This window comes from Pan paniscus, chromosome 3 (assembly GCF_029289425.2).
Source record: "Pan paniscus chromosome 3, NHGRI_mPanPan1-v2.0_pri, whole genome shotgun sequence".
NCBI classification, from domain to species: Eukaryota; Metazoa; Chordata; class Mammalia; order Primates; family Hominidae; genus Pan; species Pan paniscus.
Window position 1 is genome coordinate 84,779,032 of NC_073252.2, and position 21,565 is coordinate 84,800,596.

The window sequence follows — 21,565 nt, forward strand, 5'->3', positions numbered from 1 at the left end:
GTTGTCAATTACTACATAAAACTTTTAATTTCATATAAATTCTCATCTTTAATTCCTTTACACGTGTCTTTGGTGGTTTGTGCTTCAGAAAGCTTTTTCAAGTGGCGTTTTGTTTGTTTGTTCTTTGAGACAGTCTTGCTCTGTCACCCAGGCTGAAGTGCAGTAGCACAATCACTGCTCACTGCAGGCTCCGCCTCCCAGGTTCAAGTGATTCTTCTGCCTCAGCCTCCCGAGCAGCTGGGACTCCAGGTGCACACCATCACGCCCAACTAATTTTTGTATTTTTGGTACAGACAGGGTTTCACCATGTTGGGCAGGCTGGTCTCGAACTCCTGGCCTCAAGTGATCTGCCTGCCTCGACCTCCCAAAGTGCCGGGATTACAGGATTACAGGCATGAGCCACTGTGCTTGGCCTAAAGTGGCTTTTGATAAGAACTATATATAAGCAATTTGGAGTTGCCTTCCATGATAATCACTTGGAGTCCAAAAAGTGCAATCTAGTAGGTCAATATAAAGTAAGTGTGCAAATAACTATTTAATAAGGACAAAGAATGTGGGATACTAAGAAAGTATAAATTATCTATGGAATCAGTAGAGTCTCCACAGAGAAGCCTGGTTTGAAATGGATCTTGGAGAATGGAAATGGGGAGTTAAGGTGAAAGGGGTATGCATTTCAATAGAGGTTGTCACAAGAATGACCAAAGGAGAAAGCAAAGAAAGTCTACCAAACACATGACCTAATGGTGTTTTGTGTGTCATCCTTATAAAATCCTTCCAACAATCTTCAAGAAACATTGTGTATGTGTGTAAGCACAAGCATGTGTATCACTAACTTGTTACTCTCATTGATGGATTTTGACTTTTAGTGCCTTCTACTCCTGTGCATCTCACCAATGAGATGAAAAACTACATGAAGAAATCTTCCTACATGCAAGACAGTGCTATAGATTCTTCTTCCAAGGATCACCACTGGTCACGTGGTACCCTGAGGCACATCTCGGAGAACTCCTTTGGGCTGTCTGGGGGCCTGCGGGAAGGAAGCCTGAGTTCTCAAGATTCCAGGACTGAGAGTGCCAGCTTGTCTCAAAGCCAGGTCAATGGTTTCTTTGCCAGCCATTTAGGTGACCAAACCTGGCAGGAATCACAGCATGGCAGCCCTTCCCCATCTGTAATATCCAAAGCCACTGAGAAAGAGACTTTCACTGATAGTAACCAAAGCAAAACTAAAAAGCCAGGCATTTCTGATGTAACTGATTACTCAGACCGTGGAGATTCAGACATGGATGAAGCCACTTACTCCAGCAGTCAGGATCATCAAACACCAAAACAGGCATAGTTTAATTTTAATATTTTGGTTTTCTCATTTAACAAAGCAAAATAGCAGCAAATAAGTTACAGAGCACAATAATCTACAAGATGCTTTCATTATTCTGGAAAAAAGAAATAGTTTATATCTTCTAATTGCTACTGCATTTGATGCTAACTTTCAGAGAAATCAACAGCTTTGGATAATAACTTTAAATGGCTATGACTTTGCAAACTTGCTATCTAATAACCCAAAGAAGGAATATGCAGATTATGATTGTTTTCTTACCAGTTGTTTGTCTCTGGCATATTTAATGTTTGTATTAATAAGAGAATTTTAATATCTGAAAATTGTTTCTAAATAGTTCGTATAATGGGCATTTGAATTCACTATTTATAGTCTAAATTCTTCTGAAGTTCTGAATGAATGATGATAACGACATTGAAAATAGCTCATTCTGGCTGGGCACAGTGACTCACATCTATAATCCCAACACTTTGGGAAGCAGAGGTGGGAGGATTGCTTGAGGCCAGGAGTTCAAGATCAGCCTGGGCAACATAGGGAGACCCTATCTCTACAAAACATTTCTTAAAAAATTATCCAGGCAAGGTGGCATGTATCTGTAGTCCTAGCTCCTTGGGAGGCTGGGTGGGAGGATCGCTTAAGCCCAGAAGCCCAGGTGATCGATCCAGACCCTAACAGAAAGAAGGGAAGGAAAGGAGGAAGGGAGGGAGAGAGATAAGGAAGGGAAGAAAGAGAGTAGCTTATTCCTAGAAATGATACAAATTTAAACTCAAATTCACAAGCAGTTTTAGAAAAAAATCTAACGCCTTTTGATTACTGAAAAATCAACATTCCTTATAAGAGTTATACTCTTATAAATAGGGCTTAGCTGTTGTTCCCATGTTTATATTATTGGATTTATAAATATAAGTAATGTAAACATGAAACCCCATTTTAGAGGCTTGGGTTAAAAGCTACTGCTTGATATATATTGATTATTAAAGGAAATAAAACTAATTTGTAAATTTAGGAATATAAAAAGCATTGGACCAGGATTATATAAAAGCCAGGTTTGAACTGGGTTCTATATAGGTTTCCATCTGCCATATCTAGCAGTTTGACCTGAAGCAAGCTCTTTAATCTCTGGATATCAGTTTCCTCAACCATAAAATATGAATACATTGGACTAGATGATCTCTAAGATCTCTTCCAACCTTTATGTTCTTTGACTATACTCTATCCTTTAATATCTTGCTTTTTCATAATTTTTCCAAAAACACATATTTGTCTTTCAGTAGTAATTCATTTTGATTCTAGCCAGCTTTGTCCTTGGCTAGGTTTAAAAAAAAGAAATTAAAAAAAGAAAAATTATAATTCATTTTGACTCTAACAAGAAATCTTTGTTTGTTTTTCTTTGTTAAGGAATCTTCCTCTTCAGTGAATACATCCAACAAAATGAATTTTAAAACTTTTTCTTCATCACCTCCTAAGCCTGGAGATATCTTTGAGGTTGAACTGGCTAAAAATGATAACAGCTTGGGGATAAGTGTCACGGTACTGTTTGACAAGGTTTTCAAATGTTTTCTCTTCTTTAATTTCCAGCAGCCTATTGTATGTCAACTTTTTAATTGAATTATTTTGCATCAAAAGGGACACATCAAATACTTCCAAAATCCTAAAACTGAATCATATCTAAAAACTATTTTAAAAATTGTGTTAGTCACTTTTTCCTGTGATTTTAAAAAAATTAGACAAACACTACCTTTTTCTCCATAGATTTAATACTTGCTTTATCTGAATATAAAACTTGCAAATTGTAAAATTAATGTAATGCTTTGTAGATATTTGACAGTTTCTACGTGAGCATAGATTATATATCTCTAACCTACATTATTAGTAATTAAAGACTGTATATTTCTGTATACTCTCCATAATATATAATACCTTGTAAACATGTTAGTATCTTAAAATTAGAAGTTCCCAAGGAATATATGTATCTTTAAGGTAGTCAGAATGTGAGCATAGGCTATTTGATAAAATTATTTTTGAATTATACTGATGAATATAATATCCCTCAGTATACTAATGAATATACTGTACATCAGCACATGCTGATGGGATGTCACTGCTTTGGCTAATGAATCCTTTCTAGGCCTAAGATTTGAAAGACAGTGCAAAATTTTTCATGTTATAAAATATTATTTTGTCTTTTTCTCTTTAGGGAGGTGTGAATACGAGTGTCAGACATGGTGGCATTTATGTGAAAGCTGTTATTCCCCAGGGAGCAGCAGAGTCTGATGGTAGAATTCACAAAGGTATAGTGTTTATATTATGTGGGAATTATATGTATGAATATTACAACAAATAGATAAGAAATTATAAAGTTGATAACTGACCTTCAAATTCATGATATGAAATAAGAACATACTCAATTATAAAACTGTAGCATTAAGAAACTCTTTGATGCCATTTCAAAAACTCTTCTTTCCAGCTTATTTTCTAGTATCAGAAGATATCTATACATCAACATTGTGTGAGAAGTTAAAAAAATTAAAAAGGAAAGAAAATATCTAGACAGTGCTTTCATTCATATTTTACATGTACTATGAAGCAAATTGCTATAAAAACACTGTCATCTACACTTGTTTTTTGTTTTTTTTTTTTTTTTCCGAGACAGAGTCTCACTCTGTCACCCAGGCTGGAGTGCAGTGGTGCGATCTCAGTTCACTGCAACCTCCGCCTCCTGGGTTCAAATGATTCTTGTGCCTCAGCCTCCCAAGTAGCTGGGACTACAGGCGCCCACCACCATGCCGGGCTAATTTTTGTATTTTTAGTAGAGACAGGTTTTCACCATGTTGGCCAGGCTGGTCTCGAACTCCTGACCTCAGGTGATCCCCCCACTTTGGCCTCCCAAAGTGTTGGGATTACAGGCGTGAGCCTCTGAGCCCAGCCTGATATCTACACTTCTAGTAAGGACTAACTAGGAACTTTCCTCCAATCTCTATATATTTATAGTTCAACTTATCTTCTCTCTTGATTTAAATTTATTTTTATAAAGATACTGTTCTAAAATATACTTAACATTAGACATAAGATTGGGGAATAAATTAAGTAACTTATTAAAGAAACTCTGTAACACAGTTTCTTCCAGAATTTGCCTGAGTCCCTCCTCAAACAAATGAATACGAAATAAGACCATAAGATTTAAAAGAACCTGTAGGATTTTTATTTATGATTTGAACTGCCTAATTTTTAGGTGATCGCGTCCTAGCTGTCAATGGAGTTAGTCTAGAAGGAGCCACCCATAAGCAAGCTGTGGAAACACTGAGAAATACAGGACAGGTAACAGATCATTATACCAACCTTTTACAGTACCTTAGAAGAGCAAAACAATGTGTGAATAACATCAGTTCTCATTGAGATCTCTAAATTTGTCAGCTAATCAAGAAACCAAGCCTGATATATATAACCATCTGGGTTGTTGTTTTTTCCTTCCAAATTGAAATGCAAGTATTACAAGACATTTTTTACTGAGGAAGCTGACTTTCTATGTCACATTTAACGCTTACATTACCAAAGAGATCTGATGGGGGAGGGGTGGAAATTGCATTTTAAATTTGTTGTATAAACATCTGATTTCTAGTGGTTTTCACTCTTATTCTTTAGCCTCAACACAAAATTTATTTTGTTGAAGTACATTTTGAGTTAGGGAGTTTAACCAAATTATCTATAATGGTCTTTGGAGGTTTTTGTTGTTGTTTTGAGACAGGGTGTTGCTGTGAGGCCCAGGCTGGAGTGCAGTGGCGCAATCACGGCTCACTGCAACCTTGACTTCCCAGGCTCAAGTGATCCCCCTGCCTCAGTCTCCCAAGTAGCTGGGACTACAGGCTTGTGCCACCATGCCTGGCTAGTTTATTTTTTATTTCTTGTAGAGATTGGGGGCGGGGGGTCTCCCTATGTTGCCCATGCTGGTCTCGAACTCCTAGACAAGAAGTGATCTTCTTGCCCCAGCCTACCAAAGTGCTGGGACTACAGTGGGACTACAGGCGTGAGCCACCACACCTGGCTTTTTTTTTTTTTTTTTTTTTTAATTGAGATGGAATTTCGCTCTTGTCACCCAGGCTGGAGTGCAATGGCATGACCTCGGCTCATTGCAACCTCCGCCTCCCAGAGTCAAGCAATTCTCCTGCCTCGGCCTGTCGAGTAGCTGAGATTACAGGTGCCCACCACGACACCTGGCTAATTTTTATATTTTTAGTAGAGATGGGGTTTCACCATGTTGGCCAGGCTGGTCTCCAACTTCTGACCTCAGGTGATCTGCCCACCTTGGCCTCCCAAAGTGTTAGGATTACCAGCATGAGCCACTCCACCTGGCCATTATCATACATTTCTAACATGTATTATATTTATAATAGATTCTTTTTAATCATTTATCTTTCTATACAGAAATGTAATAAAAACTTGATTTTGGAACTTTCAACCCCTTGCTTTTGTTCCTCTATTTTTTTTTTCTCCCCCTTCATTTGGTGGACCAAATTTGGTAGTTACTTTAAATGATTTTATACCATTAACTATACAAAGTCCTGAAAATGTATCTATTTTCTTAGCATTCTTCTTAATTAATGAAATGCTATTTTACTTATCCAGGTGGTTCATCTGTTATTAGAAAAGGGACAATCTCCAACATCTAAAGAACATGTCCCGGTAACCCCACAGTGTACACTTTCAGATCAGAATGCCCAAGGTCAAGGCCCAGAAAAAGTGAAGAAAACAACTCAGGTCAAAGACTACAGCTTTGTCACTGAAGGTCAGGCCTTGGGAGACTACAATCTCACCTTTAAATTATTCCTCGCCTATTCAAAATTTGATTTTTACATGTTGGATTACAGTTAATGCCCTAGTTTTGTTCATTATTCTTGTCAAGTGCAAATAATAATCTGACATCGCACCATACTGAATAAAGACAGAAACATATTTGCAGCTCATAGGGTCTGAAAGACTTTGGATAATAAAGTCATGCATGATTATGGTCTTTTAAAAATGCTTTAAATTGTTGTAAAATTCAAAATAGAATTTGGTAAGTGAAAAAATAAAGAAAAACAAATGCTGAGATGCCTTCAAACCCATGTGAAACCTTGACCCTTAGATTTTTGTATTTCTATTTAATTTAATTTTAAGAACTGTGAATCAAACTCTGGGCAGATATTCACCTAGTAGTGCCCAGAAAGTGGTCTTTGTTACAAACTATGCTAGCCTTTGGACAGATCACTAATTGGTAGTAAGAAAATTAAGAATGACAGTGGCTTTCTAGTACCCTTTAAGATTCTGTCTTCTTAAGAGGTTTATATTTCCTTTACTTTATAAATGATGGTGATGGTGTACAGTCATTGTTTTATTTTACACAAACGTTAGCAACTCTGAATCAGTCCCCAAAATAACGAGAAAAAATAACACAGACTATATTATTTTTTCCTGAATATGAAAATAAAATTAATATACTCATTTTATCATACTGCTCTTTATTCTTTATTTCTTCCATCTTTTTTTTTTGAAACAGAGTCTCGTTCTGTTGCCCAGGCTGTAGTACAGTGGCGCAATCTTGGCTCACTGCAACCTCCGCCCCTGGGTTCAAGCTATTCTCCTGCCTCAGCTTCCCGAGTAGCTGGGATTATAGGCACACACTGCCACATGCGGCTAATTTTTGTATTTTTAGTACAGATGGGGTTTCACCATGTTGGCCAAACTGGTCTTGAACTCCTGACCTCAGGTGATCCGCCCTCCTCAGCCTCCCAAAATGCTGGGATTACAGGTGTGAGCCACCACACCCAGCCCCATCATTCTTTCTTTAAATAGATTTTTTTTTAAACACCCAAGCCAACCATGAGCAAAGACTTTAAATGTATTTTTAAATTATTTTCTGGTTATTGTTCTTTTAATTTATTTAGCTGATAAGAAATTTATTGAAATATTGCAACTTATCTGAGTTAAATTACACCTCCCCAGAACATTACAATTTCAATTTATTTCCACATAAACTCCTCTAACATTTATTTTGTTCTTCTTTTCATCTTTCTCACGCTGTATACCTGAGTTTCTCCCATACCTGTCCTTCTGTGGAGTTTCCCCTTTTTTTGTCTGTTATCGTACTCTGTTTTGTTTTGTTTTTGTAGAGATTGGATCTCACTATATTGCCTAGGCTGGTCTCAAACTCCTGGGTTCAAGCAACCCTCCTACTTCGGCCTCCCAAAGTACTGGGGTTTATAGGCATGAGCCACTGTGCCTGACCATAGTGTCTTTTAAAACATACAAGTTTGATGCATAATTCCATTTTCAGAATCCTACTTTCAGAACTCTCCTTCCTAATCAAACAGCTTAGTTCATGCAGTTAGTTGATAAGATTTCTTAATGATGGAAATAGACTGTAAGATACAGCTTCAGTATACCATTGGAGTGCAGTAAGTACATACAGAGCTATAAATACGGGAAAATGGGCTTTTAAAATGTGTCTAGAAGTATATATGTTTGTATGTTCCTATGTAAACACAGCATGTTAATAATATCTAAATTTTTTTTATATCTTTTTCTCCAGAAAATACATTTGAGGTAAAATTATTTAAAAATAGCTCAGGTCTAGGATTCAGTTTTTCTCGAGAAGATAATCTTATACCGGAGCAAATTAATGCCAGCATAGTAAGGGTTAAAAAGCTCTTTCCTGGACAGCCAGCAGCAGAAAGTGGAAAAATTGATGTAGGAGATGTTATCTTGAAAGTGAATGGAGCCTCTTTGAAAGGACTATCTCAGCAGGTGAGCCCCTAGCATGTGGAGTATAGCATTTTTAATGATGAGACGGATTGGCCTTTCAGAATGGTTTCATAATGCTGGTTTAACTGTACCTTCATTTGTCATTCATGGTACCCCCAGGAAGTCATATCTGCTCTCAGGGGAACTGCTCCAGAAGTATTCTTGCTTCTCTGCAGACCTCCACCTGGTGTGCTACCGGAAATTGATACGGCGCTTTTGGTGAGACTTATGAAAAGTAATTTACAGTTTTATAGAATATCAACTTAGCAACTAACTAATTCAGCTGTGGTGGTTTCATCATGAATTGTTCTCCTGGGTTTCATACCTAGCTACTTGTTTTAGGTAGGCATGTTATCTTGTATGTGACAACTTATTTGAATGTATTCCATATTTATATAATAATACAATGTAATTTATTCAATTTATTTAACTAGGATTTATCAAGTACTGACTTCAGGCATTTTAATGGGCACTGATACTAGTTATTATGTTGAGCAGGTCACAAACTGTTATTCCTCATCTGCAAAACAATGGTTAAAAATCTCTTTAATAGGAAAATAACATTTCTGTCAGATGCATTATAAATAGCATTTTAAAGGACTACATTGATTTGAGGCACCAGATAGGAAAAAGTGAATGAAACTCTCTTGATGAGCGTATAAGTTGGTATCAGTTTTTAGAAAACAATTTGGAAATACTTAATTAGGCTATTAAAAATGGCCTATATTCTGACAGTATAGAAAATTACAAAGTAATAGAAACTCAGGTAAAAATTTACATACAAAGAAGTTCTTCTAGATTTCTATTAATAATGAAAAGGTAGAAACAACTCTTTCCAATAAAAGGAGAAGGCAGAAATAAAGGTATAGCCATCCATTGGACCATTATACAGGTATTAAAATTGTTTTAAAGCATATTTAAGGACTTAAGAAAATATTTATGATAGAACCCTAATTTTTGAGAGTATGAGACAAAATATATAATACTACTGTAGTTCTAACTTAAGGTATAAATTGTACAATATTAACTGTTATTTTATATATTATTTTCTCTAGTGAACATAAATTACTTTTATCATCAGAAAATTCAATGCATACTTTAGTAGAAAGTTGTTCAATGGTTTATTTTCAAATAAATGCTTCTAAAATTCATAGAATGGTCACAAATCTCTTTAAATGTGTCCATTACAGACCCCGCTTCAGTCTCCAGCACAAGTACTTCCAAACAGCAGTAAAGACTCTTCTCAGCCATCATGTGTGGAGCAAAGCACCAGCTCAGATGAAAATGAAATGTCAGACAAAAGCAAAAAACAGTGCAAGTCCCCATCCAGAAGAGACAGTTACAGTGACAGCAGTGGGAGTGGAGAAGATGACTTAGTGACAGCTCCAGCAAACATATCAAATTCGACCTGGAGTTCAGCTTTGCATCAGACTCTAAGCAACATGGTATCACAGGCACAGAGTCATCATGAAGCACCCAAGAGTCAAGAAGATACCATTTGTACCATGTTTTACTATCCTCAGAAAATTCCCAATAAACCAGAGTTTGAGGACAGGTATCATCAATATAATGTGAACCGCTCAAAGCAACTGGTTGTTGTTAGTAGCAGTAGCAGCAACATGCATTTCTCTTAAGAATGAAATGTATGTATCTGTGACCTTCACAGTGGTTAGGCAGAGGATGACTCTATTGGATGTCTAGCTATTGTGACTGATAGTTTTAGTTAGCAAACCAATAAGCTCTCTAGTCAGTCGCCTGAGTCTTTCTTCCCTCTTGAGCGTATTTACTAGTAACTGAGAAAGTTATTTGTATTTCACTGTTAATCATACTACTTAAACAGAAACAGAATAGACTTATTTAGGCAGTAACACAGTGGGAGACTAGGGACCAGAAATACAGAGGGGAGATAAGGGCAGAGAGTTTGCAAAAGGTAAGACAAAGAAGATGGGGAAAAGAAGAAATGATTGAAAACATAGAAGCATACAAAGAGAAAGACTACATCAATACATTGCATAATTATTCATACATTTTACTCTTTGGTTATGTCTTTGTATCTATCCACATCCAACTTTATTTGTTCAAGTTTTTTTCCTTTGTATTTTATCCAAAATAACCACAGGAGTCAGACTTTTGTTCTTCTTTCTTCTTTTCCTTATTATGTTGAAACACACATTAAGCTTCTGATAACATTAGCTTCAGCTTTGAATTAACAACTAGAAATCAAAAGAATTTTATTTAACCTATCTTGCTGACTTTATGCGGCTTAAAGAGCTTCATCAAAATAGAACCTAGGCCGGCGCAATGGCTCACGTCTGTAATCCCAGCATTTTGGGAGGCCAAGGCAGGTAGATTGCCTGAGCTCAGGAGTTCGAGACCAGCCTGGGAAACATGGCAAAACCCCATCTCTACTAAAAATACAAAAATTAGTTGGGCATGGTGGCACACACTTGTAATCCCAGCTACTTGGGTGGCTGCGGCAGGAGAATCACTTGATCCTGGGAGGCAGAGGCTGCAGTGAGCCGAGATTTCACCACTGCACTCCAGCCTGGGCAACAGAGTGAGACCGTGTCTCAACAACAACAACAAAAAAAACCTAGACAGAGAATAAATTATTGTTAATTTTAACATTTAACAGATATGGAGTAAATTCATAGTCCAGAGTCATACAAAAAGTAACTAGGATCTCAATCAAAATCAGACATGAATATTTGTTAAATGTTTTCTGTTTCTGGCACAAACTAACCATATTGACATTGAAATGTATTTGAAAATAGTCTTACTTCTTTGTCTCTGTAGTAATCCTTCCCCTCTACCACCGGATATGGCTCCTGGGCAGAGTTATCAACCCCAATCAGAATCTGCTTCCTCTAGTTCGATGGATAAGTATCATATACATCACATTTCTGAACCGACTAGACAAGAAAACTGGACACCTTTGAAAAATGACTTGGAAAATCACCTTGAAGACTTTGAACTGGTAAGTTGTTTTCTCTATATTTAAAAAAAAATCCCTATTTTTTAAAAGAAGGTATGTTCATAAAGTTTCCCTTTAGGGAAAAAGCTATCTTTAAAATAGCTTCATATGTGTCTCTAATAAATGGATAACATATCTGGTATGTTTCTGTGCTGAGAAATTAGGAAATAAGGCAAAAAGACCTGAGTATAAATCCTGACTCTACCACTGACTTGCTACAATTTGGCAGACTCCTATGGACCAATCACTTAATTCTTCTGAGTCTTGGTAACTTTGACTATAAAATGGAGCAAGTAACCTCACAGGGTTGTGGTGAAGATTAAATGAAATAACATATGTAAAGCACGTAGTATAGTATCTGCTACAGAGTAGACCCTTAGCAAATATTATTTTTGTCTGCTTCTCAAATTCTGATGAGTTACCTATTTGATTTTTAATCAAGTTTGAATGTAATTTTTTTTTTCTTCTCCACACTTTTTTTGTGTGCTCAGATGGAATCCTTTACATTGTAATAATAGTCCTAGAACTTCTAAACCTACAAATAAGATTTAGAAACAAAATTTCCAAGTATAATATCCTTTACATTGATTGAAAGTTAGCCTTTTTAAATACTGCTTTTATTATCCAAGTAATAAATGTTTATTGTAGAAAAATTATTAAAGAGAGAAGAAGATTAAAGCCACTATAATCTGATTACCCCAAAACTGTTAACATTTTGGAGCTAAATTTCCAGGTACCCTTTTTTTTTTTGCCTACAATTGTGCATGTGTGTATTGGAGATGAGGGGTGTGCAGCATCTACATCTTCAGTTTCATTCTTAGCAATAGAGTAAAAATAATCTTTAATTTTTCTTAGAAATCTTTCACCCTTGTAAACAACCTCCGTGTCTCATTTGAAATCTTTTAAAAGTATATTTTATTTATGCAACAAAATTAATAAGATTGTGATAATCACCGAAAGACTTCATATTTTTACCAAAAAAAAGCTTTTTTGTGGCTCTTTGCATCTGTTTAGAAATATATGGCTCTTTGCATTTGTTTAGAAATATATGAATTTTTTTTCTGAACCTTTCCTCCAGAAAGTATTTTTTGATCATCAAAGTATAACCACTATTGTGTCCTTATTTATCCTAAAAATATAAGAAAGAAAGCAGGAGTAAATTCTGTCTCTGCTGTCTCTAGACAAACATAATGTTGTGCTTAAACATAACTTTTACGTGGGATGCAGTGGGGGGACAGTCTGTCTAGAATCAGACAGACTGTCTAGAGTCAGACAGACTTGACTTCTTCACTTGGACAAGTTAAGTAACCTTTTAAGGTTTGACTTTCTCCTCTGTTAAGGGAAATAATAGTCATCTTTCTGTTTGTCTATAGTGCAGAATAGACAACCTAAAAGTATTACTGCTTTTTTCCCTTAGGAAGTAGAACTCCTCATTACCCTAATTAAATCAGAAAAAGGAAGCCTGGGTTTTACAGTAACCAAAGGCAATCAGAGAATTGGTTGTTATGTTCATGATGTCATACAGGATCCAGCCAAAAGTGATGGAAGGCTAAAACCTGGGGACCGGCTCATAAAGGTGAGACATTTAAGAGGAATGGATTATTTGTGTAAATGTAGACAAACAGCAAGCCAGAAAAAGAAGATTGAATTATTGTAATACTGTATTTATCTATTCGGTTTATGCTTTCTGTTTCCACCACTTCAAAGTAAAGGCCTTCATATAGTTAAAGTTTGGGAAATTATTTTATATATATATATTTTTTTACTATACTTTAAGTTCTAGGGTACATGTGCACAACGTGCAGGTTTGTTACATATGTATACATGTACCGTGTTGGTGTGCTGCACCCATTAACTTGTCATTTACAAATTTGAAAGTCCCTTTAATCTCAGTAAGGCATAAAACAAGCTATCTTAGGTCTCAAGGACAGAAAGTTTAAATTACTTAGAGGATGAATTTCCTAGATTAGCAAAATAATGATGCATTTGTTAGGGATTTAACATTATTATTTCATTGTAATGGCTTGATCGTTGTGCCTATGATTTCCATAATAAAGGGGATTGCCAATAAATTAGAGATCACTGTTGTGAATCTCTTACTAGCTAATATATATTATAAATTAGGAGGATTATTGTATTTTCTTGGCAATTTAGCTTCTCTTTTCTAAAAATTGTGATCTTCACATGCCCCTTTCTTGTTTTTGTAGGTTAATGATACGGATGTTACTAATATGACTCATACAGATGCAGTTAATCTGCTCCGGGCTGCATCCAAAACAGTCAGATTAGTTATTGGACGAGTTCTAGAATTACCCAGAATACCAATGTTGCCTCATTTGCTACCGGACATAACACTAACATGCAACAAAGAGGAGTTGGGTAATGAAAAGTCAAACTTTGTACAATATGATTTTCTTGGTTAGCTTAAGAGTAAGTACTTTTATGACTGAGAAAACAAATATTTTCTATTATTTCAAGGTTTTTCCTTATGTGGAGGTCATGACAGCCTTTATCAAGTGGTGTATATTAGTGATATTAATCCAAGGTCCGTCGCAGCCATTGAGGGTAATCTCCAGCTATTAGATGTCATCCATTATGTGAACGGAGTCAGCACACAAGGAATGACCTTGGAGGAAGTTAACAGAGCGTTAGACATGTCACTTCCTTCATTGGTATTGAAAGCAACAAGGTACTCTGCAATTATTTATGAGTTTTGATTGTGCGTGTGTGTGCATTTCAGGTCATTGATTATACTTCATTCTCTGAAAATATATTACTGAATTAGTAATTCATAGACTAAATTGGCAGGACTTAATAAATTTAAAACAGACTTCTTGATAGGCGATTTTGAGAACACTAAGTGAATAATAGAATGGTTACCACATTTATCAGTTAGGATGTTTTCACTTGCAAGTAATAGAAAATAAAACTCAACTTTTGTTTAACAAGAAAGGGAATTTATTGGGAGTTTTTTTGTTTTGTTTTGTTTTCTTTTCTTTTCTTTTTTAGACAGTTTCACTCTTGTTGCCCAGGCTGGAGTGCGGTGGTGCAATCTTGGCTCACTGCAACCTCTGCCTCCCAGATTCAAGCAGATCTCCTGCCTCAGCCTCCCAGGTAGCTGGGATTACAGGCACCCGCCACCACGCCAGGCTAATTTTTGTATTTTTAATAGAGACGGGGTTTCACCATGTTGGCCAGGCTGGTCTCGAACTCCTGACCTCAGGTAATCCACCCGCCTTGGCCTCCCAAAGTGCTGGGATTACAGGCGTGAGCCACCCTACCTGGCCCGAAATTTATTGGTTTATATTGGACTTTAGAAGTCCAGAGATAGGGTGGTCATCAGGTGAAATCTGATCAGGGCTCTACCTTAATTTATTTGCTATTTTTAGTTATTTCCTCCTCCCTGTTATCAGTTTTCAAAAGACTACATCATTTTCATACTTCCCACCTGTATACCGCATCACATCACCTAGAGCAGTCTTCAAACAGAAATCTCACCAATCACTACTATTTAAGCAAGTACTGTGTACCAATTGCGTTATGCCTAAATTAAGGTCAATCTCTAAGTTGGAAGCAAGGGATAAGAATATACAGATGCTCCTCATACAGAGGGGTTACATCCCAGTAAACCCATGGTAAATTGAAAATATCATAAGTCAAAACCACATTTAAAATACCCAACCTACCAAACATCACAGCTTATTAGCCTAGCCTAGCCTACCATAAACAGTTTTACATTACTTACATTACATTATCCTACAGTTGGACAAAATCATCTAACACAAAGCTTATTTTATAATAAAGTGTTGAATATCTCATGTAATTTATTGAATACTGTAATGGAAATGAAACACAGGATGATTGTATGAGTATTCAAAGTATGGTTTCTACCAAATGCATGTCACTTTTACAGTGTCATAAAGCTGCACCATCATAAGTTGGGGACCATCAGTATCGATTGGCTTAAGCCAGTCCTGGCTCATTCCCAGAGCTGGGATAGGATTAATCCCACTGGAACTTCATGCCTGCTACCCATGAGACATAGAACTACCGCATCTACTCAACCTTATAACAGTTTCACATTATAAAACATGCTAATAGCAACTTTTCTTTCACTTATAATGGAAACAGATTGAGAAAATGTATTAGTTTCCTATTGCTATTATAAAAAATTACTATAAGTTTAGTGGCTTAAAACAACACAAGTTTATTATATTAACGTTCTGAAGGTCTGAAATACAAAATGGGCCTTACTGTGGTAAAATCAAGGTGTCAGCAGGGCTGCATTCCTTCTGTAGGTCCCAGGAGAAAATCTATTTTCTACCCTCTAGAGACTCCCCATACACCTTGGTTTATGGCTCACTTCCATCTTCAAAGCTAGGAACTGCAGCACCCTCTGCTTCTGTTGCCACGTCTCTTTCTGTGACTCAGACTTTCCTGCCTCCCTCTTTCACTTATTAGGACCCCTGGGATTATAATGGGCCCACCCAGATAATCCAAAATAACCTCCCCATATCAAAATCTGAACCTAATCATATATACAGTTTCTTTTGCCATATAAATAGTAATATCTTCAGAGGTTCTGAGGATTAGAACAGAATCATTAGAATGTAAACATCTTGGAAGGGGATTATTCTGCCTACCACAATTTACAGGAATCCAGGCTTTCTAGATTACAGACTTAAGTCATATAAAGGAAAAATTCATATTTTTGTTTGTGAATTATTTCTTTTAAAGTATGGGAACTTGTTGATCAAATCATTGATGATAAGCTTATTTATTCCTTCTCAACCTGTAAATTAGATTGTGTACTTTTTTTCCCCTTGAACATAGTCTTTGACTTGATTCCTTCATATATGTCTAAAAATTGGATTGGCATACAATTGTTTTCATAGATCTACTTGAATGTTAATTAGGAGGGGAGGGAAGTCTTCAAACAACCTGGAAAGTATTTTTGTGAAAATTAACATTTTTGCTAACTTTGGGTCCAACTGAATATTTTGCCTCAAAATTAGTAGAGCACTCTTCAGCTCAGCCTTGAAGTCATTTTCTTTTGTCTTTCTGCTTTTATCTTAGCTGTAGTCACCAAAACTACAGTCATGGTAGTCACAGTTATTTTCTCCTTCGTTCTTCTTCTAGTTCTCTCTTCATTGTGTTTATCTACCCACTTTTATTAAAGTCCATAGGGTAGCAATAATGGAGTGATGTATACTTGTGGTAATTATCTGTATGTCCACCTTCTAGAGACTCCTCATACTCCTTGGTTTATGACTTCCTTCCATAAAGGGAACTGTAAAGGGTTTAGGATTTTACTGTACTTGCAAGCTAATAAGCTAGCCTGTCTTTGTTACATGGATACTGGCAGAAGACATAAAACTCCTGAATCAGAGATAAAAGACTATTACTAATGCATAGCAAGCAGCATGAGCATGGCATTAGTGTCAGTTCCACGTCTTCCAAGTCCCGTAAAAATGATGTATGTGACACACCTCCCCCCGCCCACCCAGGCAAAGCAGTGCTCTGAGTATCACATCACACAAAAGGAACAAAAGCGAAACACACAAACCAGCTTCAACTTACACTTGGTTACTCAAAAGAACAAGAGTCAATGGTACTTGTCCTAGCGTTTTGGAAGAGGAAAACAGGAACCCATCAAACCAACCAATCAACCAAACAAAGAAAAAATTCCACAATGAAAGCACGTATTTGGTCTTTTTGCATTTTGGTGTATAAGCCATCAATATTCAGCAAAATGATTTCTTTCTTTAAAAAAAAGTGGAGGAAAGTAGAAATTTACCAAGGTTGTTGGCCCGGGGCGTTAAATTTACAGATTTTTTTAACGAGAAAAACACACAGAAAAAGCTACCTCAGGTGTTTTTTACCTCAGCACCTTGCTCTTGTGTTTCCCTTAGAGATTTTGTAAAACTGATAGTTGGAGCATTTTTTAAATTTTTTTAATAAAAATGAGTTGGAAAAAAAAAAGATATCAACTGCCAGCCTGGAGAAGGTGATAGTCCAAGTGTGCAACAGCTGTTCTGAATTGTCTTCCGCTAGCCAAGAACCTATATGGCCTTCTTTTGGACAAACCTTGAAAATGTTTCTTTAAAAAAAAAAAAAAAAAAAGATGACAAAGAAAAACAGAGATAATATTGGAGATGTCCTGAATTTTAATAGGGTACATGCCATTAGGGCTTTTTGCACTAAAGGATGAACATGTACTGGTTTATGTGGACAAGCCATTATACCACCAGACTGCAATGCCAGTTTCCTCTACAGTGAAACCCCGTCTCTACTAAAAATACAAAAAATCTTAGCCGGGCGTGGTGGCGGGCGCCTGTAGTCCCAGCTACTCGGGAGGCTGAGGCAGGAGAATGGCGTGAACCCGGGAGGTGGAGCTTGCAGTGAGCCGAGATAGCGCCACTGCACTCCAGCCTGGGTGACAGAGCAAGACTCCGTCTCCAAAAAAAAAAAAAAAAAAAAAAATGATGTATATGGGCCTGTGGATTTGTACACATGCAATAGGTTGTATTATAGGAGAGGAATGCTATGAGAAGGGCCTTGGGAACCCACCATTTTGTAGCAGTCTGTAAGAAAGCCTGTTTTTTGTTGGGGGAGAGAAGTTACCACATCCTTCATGGTTGCACACTGCAGATACAACCTTAAGAAATGGCCCAGATAAAAAGAGGTCAGGACCTTGCATTTTGGGGCTAGTCAGCAAGAACATACAGGGGTACTCAGAACTTTAAGTGTATTGCCTCTCCCAATACTGTACACCTTAGGCAACTCCCCTCTTCTCTCAATTATCAGCAACAATAAGATTGCATACTAATCTTCTATTTCTGAGGTGCTATCTTTTTGGCTGTTTTGTACTTTGGGTGGTACCATTCTTATAATCCTTTGAATAGAAATATTTCATCTAGATTTTCTCTTTAATTTAAAAGAAAAACACGTATCAAGGGCTTTAGATATATAAAACTTAATGAACTGTGATTTCTAAGTTATCTTTGAACTATTGACTAAGTGACAGTGAACCGAGTTATTAGATAATGAATATTAGCAGTGTTTTAAATAAAAGGGGAAATAGGGTGATATGTTAAACTGAGGCCCAGAGAAAACCTACGTAAAGAAGTGATTCTTAATCTTTTTTGGGTCAAGAATATCTCCCGGGCCAGTCACGGTGGCTCACACCTGTAATCTCAGCACTTTGGGAGGCCTAGGCAGGTGGATTGCTTGAACTCAGGAGTTCGAGACCAGCCTGGGCAACATGAAAAAACCCCATCTCTACAAAAAATACAAAAAAAAAGCTGGGCATGGTGGCACATGCCTGTGGTCCCAGCTCCTTGGGAGGCTGAGGTGGGAGCATTGCTTGAGGCCAGGAGGATTGCTTGGGCCTGGGAGGTCAAGGCTACAATGTGCCAAGACAGTTTACAGTTGTCTTTTTTTACAACACAGAAATGATCTTCCAGTGGTCCCCAGCTCAAAGAGGTCTGCTGTTTCAGCTCCAAAGTCAACCAAAGGCAATGGTAAGGATATATTCATTTTACTGTACTCTCCTACGGTAATGGGAATGTAAAATGGCACATCCATTTTGGAAAACAGGTTGACAATTTCTTAAAAATTATAACTTACACCTAAAATATAATCCAGCTTTTTCACTGCCAGCTGTTCACTTGAAGAAAGTAAGCCTATATTCTACATAAAAACTTGGACAGAAATGTTTCTAGCACTTACTTGTAGTAGCCAAAATTTGAAACAACTCAAATGTCCAAAAACTGTTGAACTGATAAACTGGTTGTAATATATCCAAACAGTGAAAAGCTACACAGCAATAAAAAGGAATGGACTATTGATACAAGCAAAAAAAAATTAAAATAAACTCAGAATAAATGTTCTGAATTAAATAAGCCAGAGCATAAAAGAAATAGTTCATACTGTATGATTCTATTACACAGTTATAGACAATGCAAATTATAGTGACAGCAGCTCAGTGGTTATGTGGGACAAACAGGGGAAGGAAGCATTTAGGGGAACAGGAGAAAGAGATTACAACTATTATGTTTCATACTCTGCCAATATGATTGTTTTGAACCGGTGGTGTATTATTGGTATACTTTTTTATTTTTCCTAGAAGTTTAATAATATTTTTCTTGCAAGGAATATTAAAATCCATTCTTGGACTCTTTGTAACATCATCCACAGAATTCTAAAGACTTGTCTATAAAAATTCCATCTCAACTTTTATCTTTCTAGGCAGAATTATTTCAGGGTCATTCCCAAATAGAGGTTCTTAAATGTATTTACCTATATTTGTTTCTTTCTTTGTTTTCTTATAAAGTTTTCCAAACTCTACCGTATTTTTCTCAGTCTCTTGAAAATATAATTTAATGAATGAAGTTATATTTAAATATGTGATGTTTTAGCTGTAAGTGAAATATAATCTCCTTTTTTAATATATTGAATTTTTGTAATGATAGCTAAGAATTAAAATTAACATTTGGTTTAAAAATACATTAAAAGTTCTTTTCTGTTTTATCCATAATTTATTTTCCTGTGTTGAATTGATAGTCTTTTTGAAATCAGACTTTAAAAAGCTTACTACCTTCTTTTAAATAGTAAAGTGAACATAGTTAAGCACCTGTGATGGCTCACCCATTCAGTGCGAAAAATTATAATCAGTGTATCACATGAACCATTCAGCCCAAACTGAGCTTTGATGTGAACTATTTTCTTTTAAGAAATTAGCTTTTTCCTCACACCTGTAATCCCAGCACTTTGCGAGGCCGAGGCGGGCAGATCACGAGGTCAGGAGATCAAGACCATCCTGGCCAACATGGTGAAACCCCGTCTCTACTAAAAATACGAAAATTAGCTGGGCATGGTGGCGCACACCTGTAATCCCAGACACTTGGGAGGCTGAGGCAGGAGAATCGCTTGAACCAGGGAGTCAGAGGTTGCAGTGAGCTGAGATCGCACCACTGCACTCCAGCCTGGCAACAGAGCATGACTCTGTCTGAAAAAAAAAAAAAAAAAAAAAGAAATTAGCTTTTTCCTTGGGATAAACCCAAAAATATTAGAGGTTTGGAATCAAATATTATTCCATTTATTTGGTTTTTAATCATTTTGTAATATGAATTATTTTTGTGTACTAATAAAAATAACAACATCCCAGAAATGTGAGTTTTCTTTAATTATTTTGATGTCCCTCTTGTGGTTTGGATTGGCTCATCCCCTTACTTCCTATATTGTCCTTTCAGGTTCCTACAGTGTGGGGTCTTGCAGCCAGCCTGCCCTCACTCCTAATGATTCATTCTCCACGGTAAGAAAAAGCCCACCCTCTTTCATGTCATACCTCCTTATCTGAGGAACTGCATGTTTGTGTTTTGAACCAAACTGATTTCATATTTAAATATTTGTCTTCTTTAGATATTCATATTAATAGTAAGGCTATATTTTACTGAACTAATAGGCCTTGCTAAGTAAATCATACAACATAGAGCCTCACGTAGATAACCGTACATCATTTGGCACACACTCAGCTTTTAAATACACTAACCAGTTAAATTGATAACTTTAGTGTGGAGATTTTTCTTATTAATGTGTAAAATCCTTTTGATTGTCTCTTAGACCATGGGAAGAGAAGAATAATATAATTAAGAGTGGAATTGTTCCTTTGGGCTATTTTTGGCGAGTAGTAACCTTCAAGTTCAAATCTGTGCAATCAGTGAGGAAAAAACAGAAGTAGCAAAAAAATAAATAAATAAATAATAGGTTTACTTGCTTTTGAAAGACTTAGAAAATGCCTTACCAAATGATTAAATGAGAGAGCTTTAATCATTTAAGATTAGCACAGAGAAATCTAGGGGTGACTTAACAAAACTAATACATAGTTAAATTCCATTTCATGCTCTTTTTAAGTCTACTTTTATGCCCATTTGGCTAACATCCCTTTTTGTGGTTTTCTTCCTGGTATGTAATATACATTTCTACAGTGATCAGAGCTAGATCTTCATTTCATGGAATTGTTTTATTCCACATGCATCCCATACAATATGTTCTGAATTTCAATATGGAATGGCTTTCCATGTAAAATACAGTGCTGAGGGATTGCTCTTTTATTAATCTGAAAGTCTTATTATGTCAACATGAGCTGGCTTTAGTGTGGGAGGAGAAAAATAATTTCATGACCAGAATTCCAAAATTCTACACCTTTCATTTCATTATGTTGTCTCACACTTGTGATTTGGTCTAGCAAGCCATGAAAAGATAATTACAGCAGAACATTTTAAGGTAGTAATGATTGAGACACAAAAACAAAAATTTTTTGTTATTTGTATGTGTTGAAATTGAGCTACGGCAACACTCACTATTCTGTTTATTCAGAATGTCTTCAATTTCACATAGCCAAAGCAACTGAATTTTCATGTATTTCTAGTAATATTCACACTGTATAGTGCTCTTCTTTTTAAGTAATCAGTATGTTG

At 36.4% G+C, this 21,565-nt stretch overlaps 1 protein-coding gene across 20 annotated transcripts in view; it reads left to right on the forward strand.

Annotated features, from left to right (window-relative positions):
- PTPN13 (protein tyrosine phosphatase non-receptor type 13) overlaps window positions 1-21,565 on the forward strand; it is a 225,410-nt gene that overhangs the window by 171,516 nt on the left and 32,329 nt on the right. For 11 of the 20 annotated variants that reach the window (XM_055111582.2, XM_003811249.5, XM_055111584.2 and 8 more), the window contains 14 exons: window positions 867-1,330; window positions 2,732-2,863; window positions 3,531-3,624; window positions 4,566-4,651; window positions 5,957-6,116; window positions 7,899-8,113; window positions 8,231-8,329; window positions 9,301-9,665; window positions 10,907-11,087; window positions 12,502-12,660; window positions 13,292-13,463; window positions 13,563-13,773; window positions 18,537-18,607; window positions 20,339-20,400. In XM_055111582.2, the coding sequence (XP_054967557.2) occupies window positions 867-1,330; window positions 2,732-2,863; window positions 3,531-3,624; window positions 4,566-4,651; window positions 5,957-6,116; window positions 7,899-8,113; window positions 8,231-8,329; window positions 9,301-9,665; window positions 10,907-11,087; window positions 12,502-12,660; window positions 13,292-13,463; window positions 13,563-13,773; window positions 18,537-18,607; window positions 20,339-20,400 (2,471 nt within the window). Of the gene's footprint in view, window positions 1-866; window positions 1,331-2,731; window positions 2,879-3,530; window positions 3,625-4,565; window positions 4,652-5,956; window positions 6,117-7,898; window positions 8,114-8,230; window positions 8,330-9,300; window positions 9,666-10,906; window positions 11,088-12,501; window positions 12,661-13,291; window positions 13,464-13,562; window positions 13,774-18,536; window positions 18,608-20,338; window positions 20,401-21,565 lie in introns of all 20 variants that reach the window. The other 9 variants (XM_055111581.2, XM_034958880.3, XM_055111583.2 and 6 more) reach the window with 1 other exon arrangement.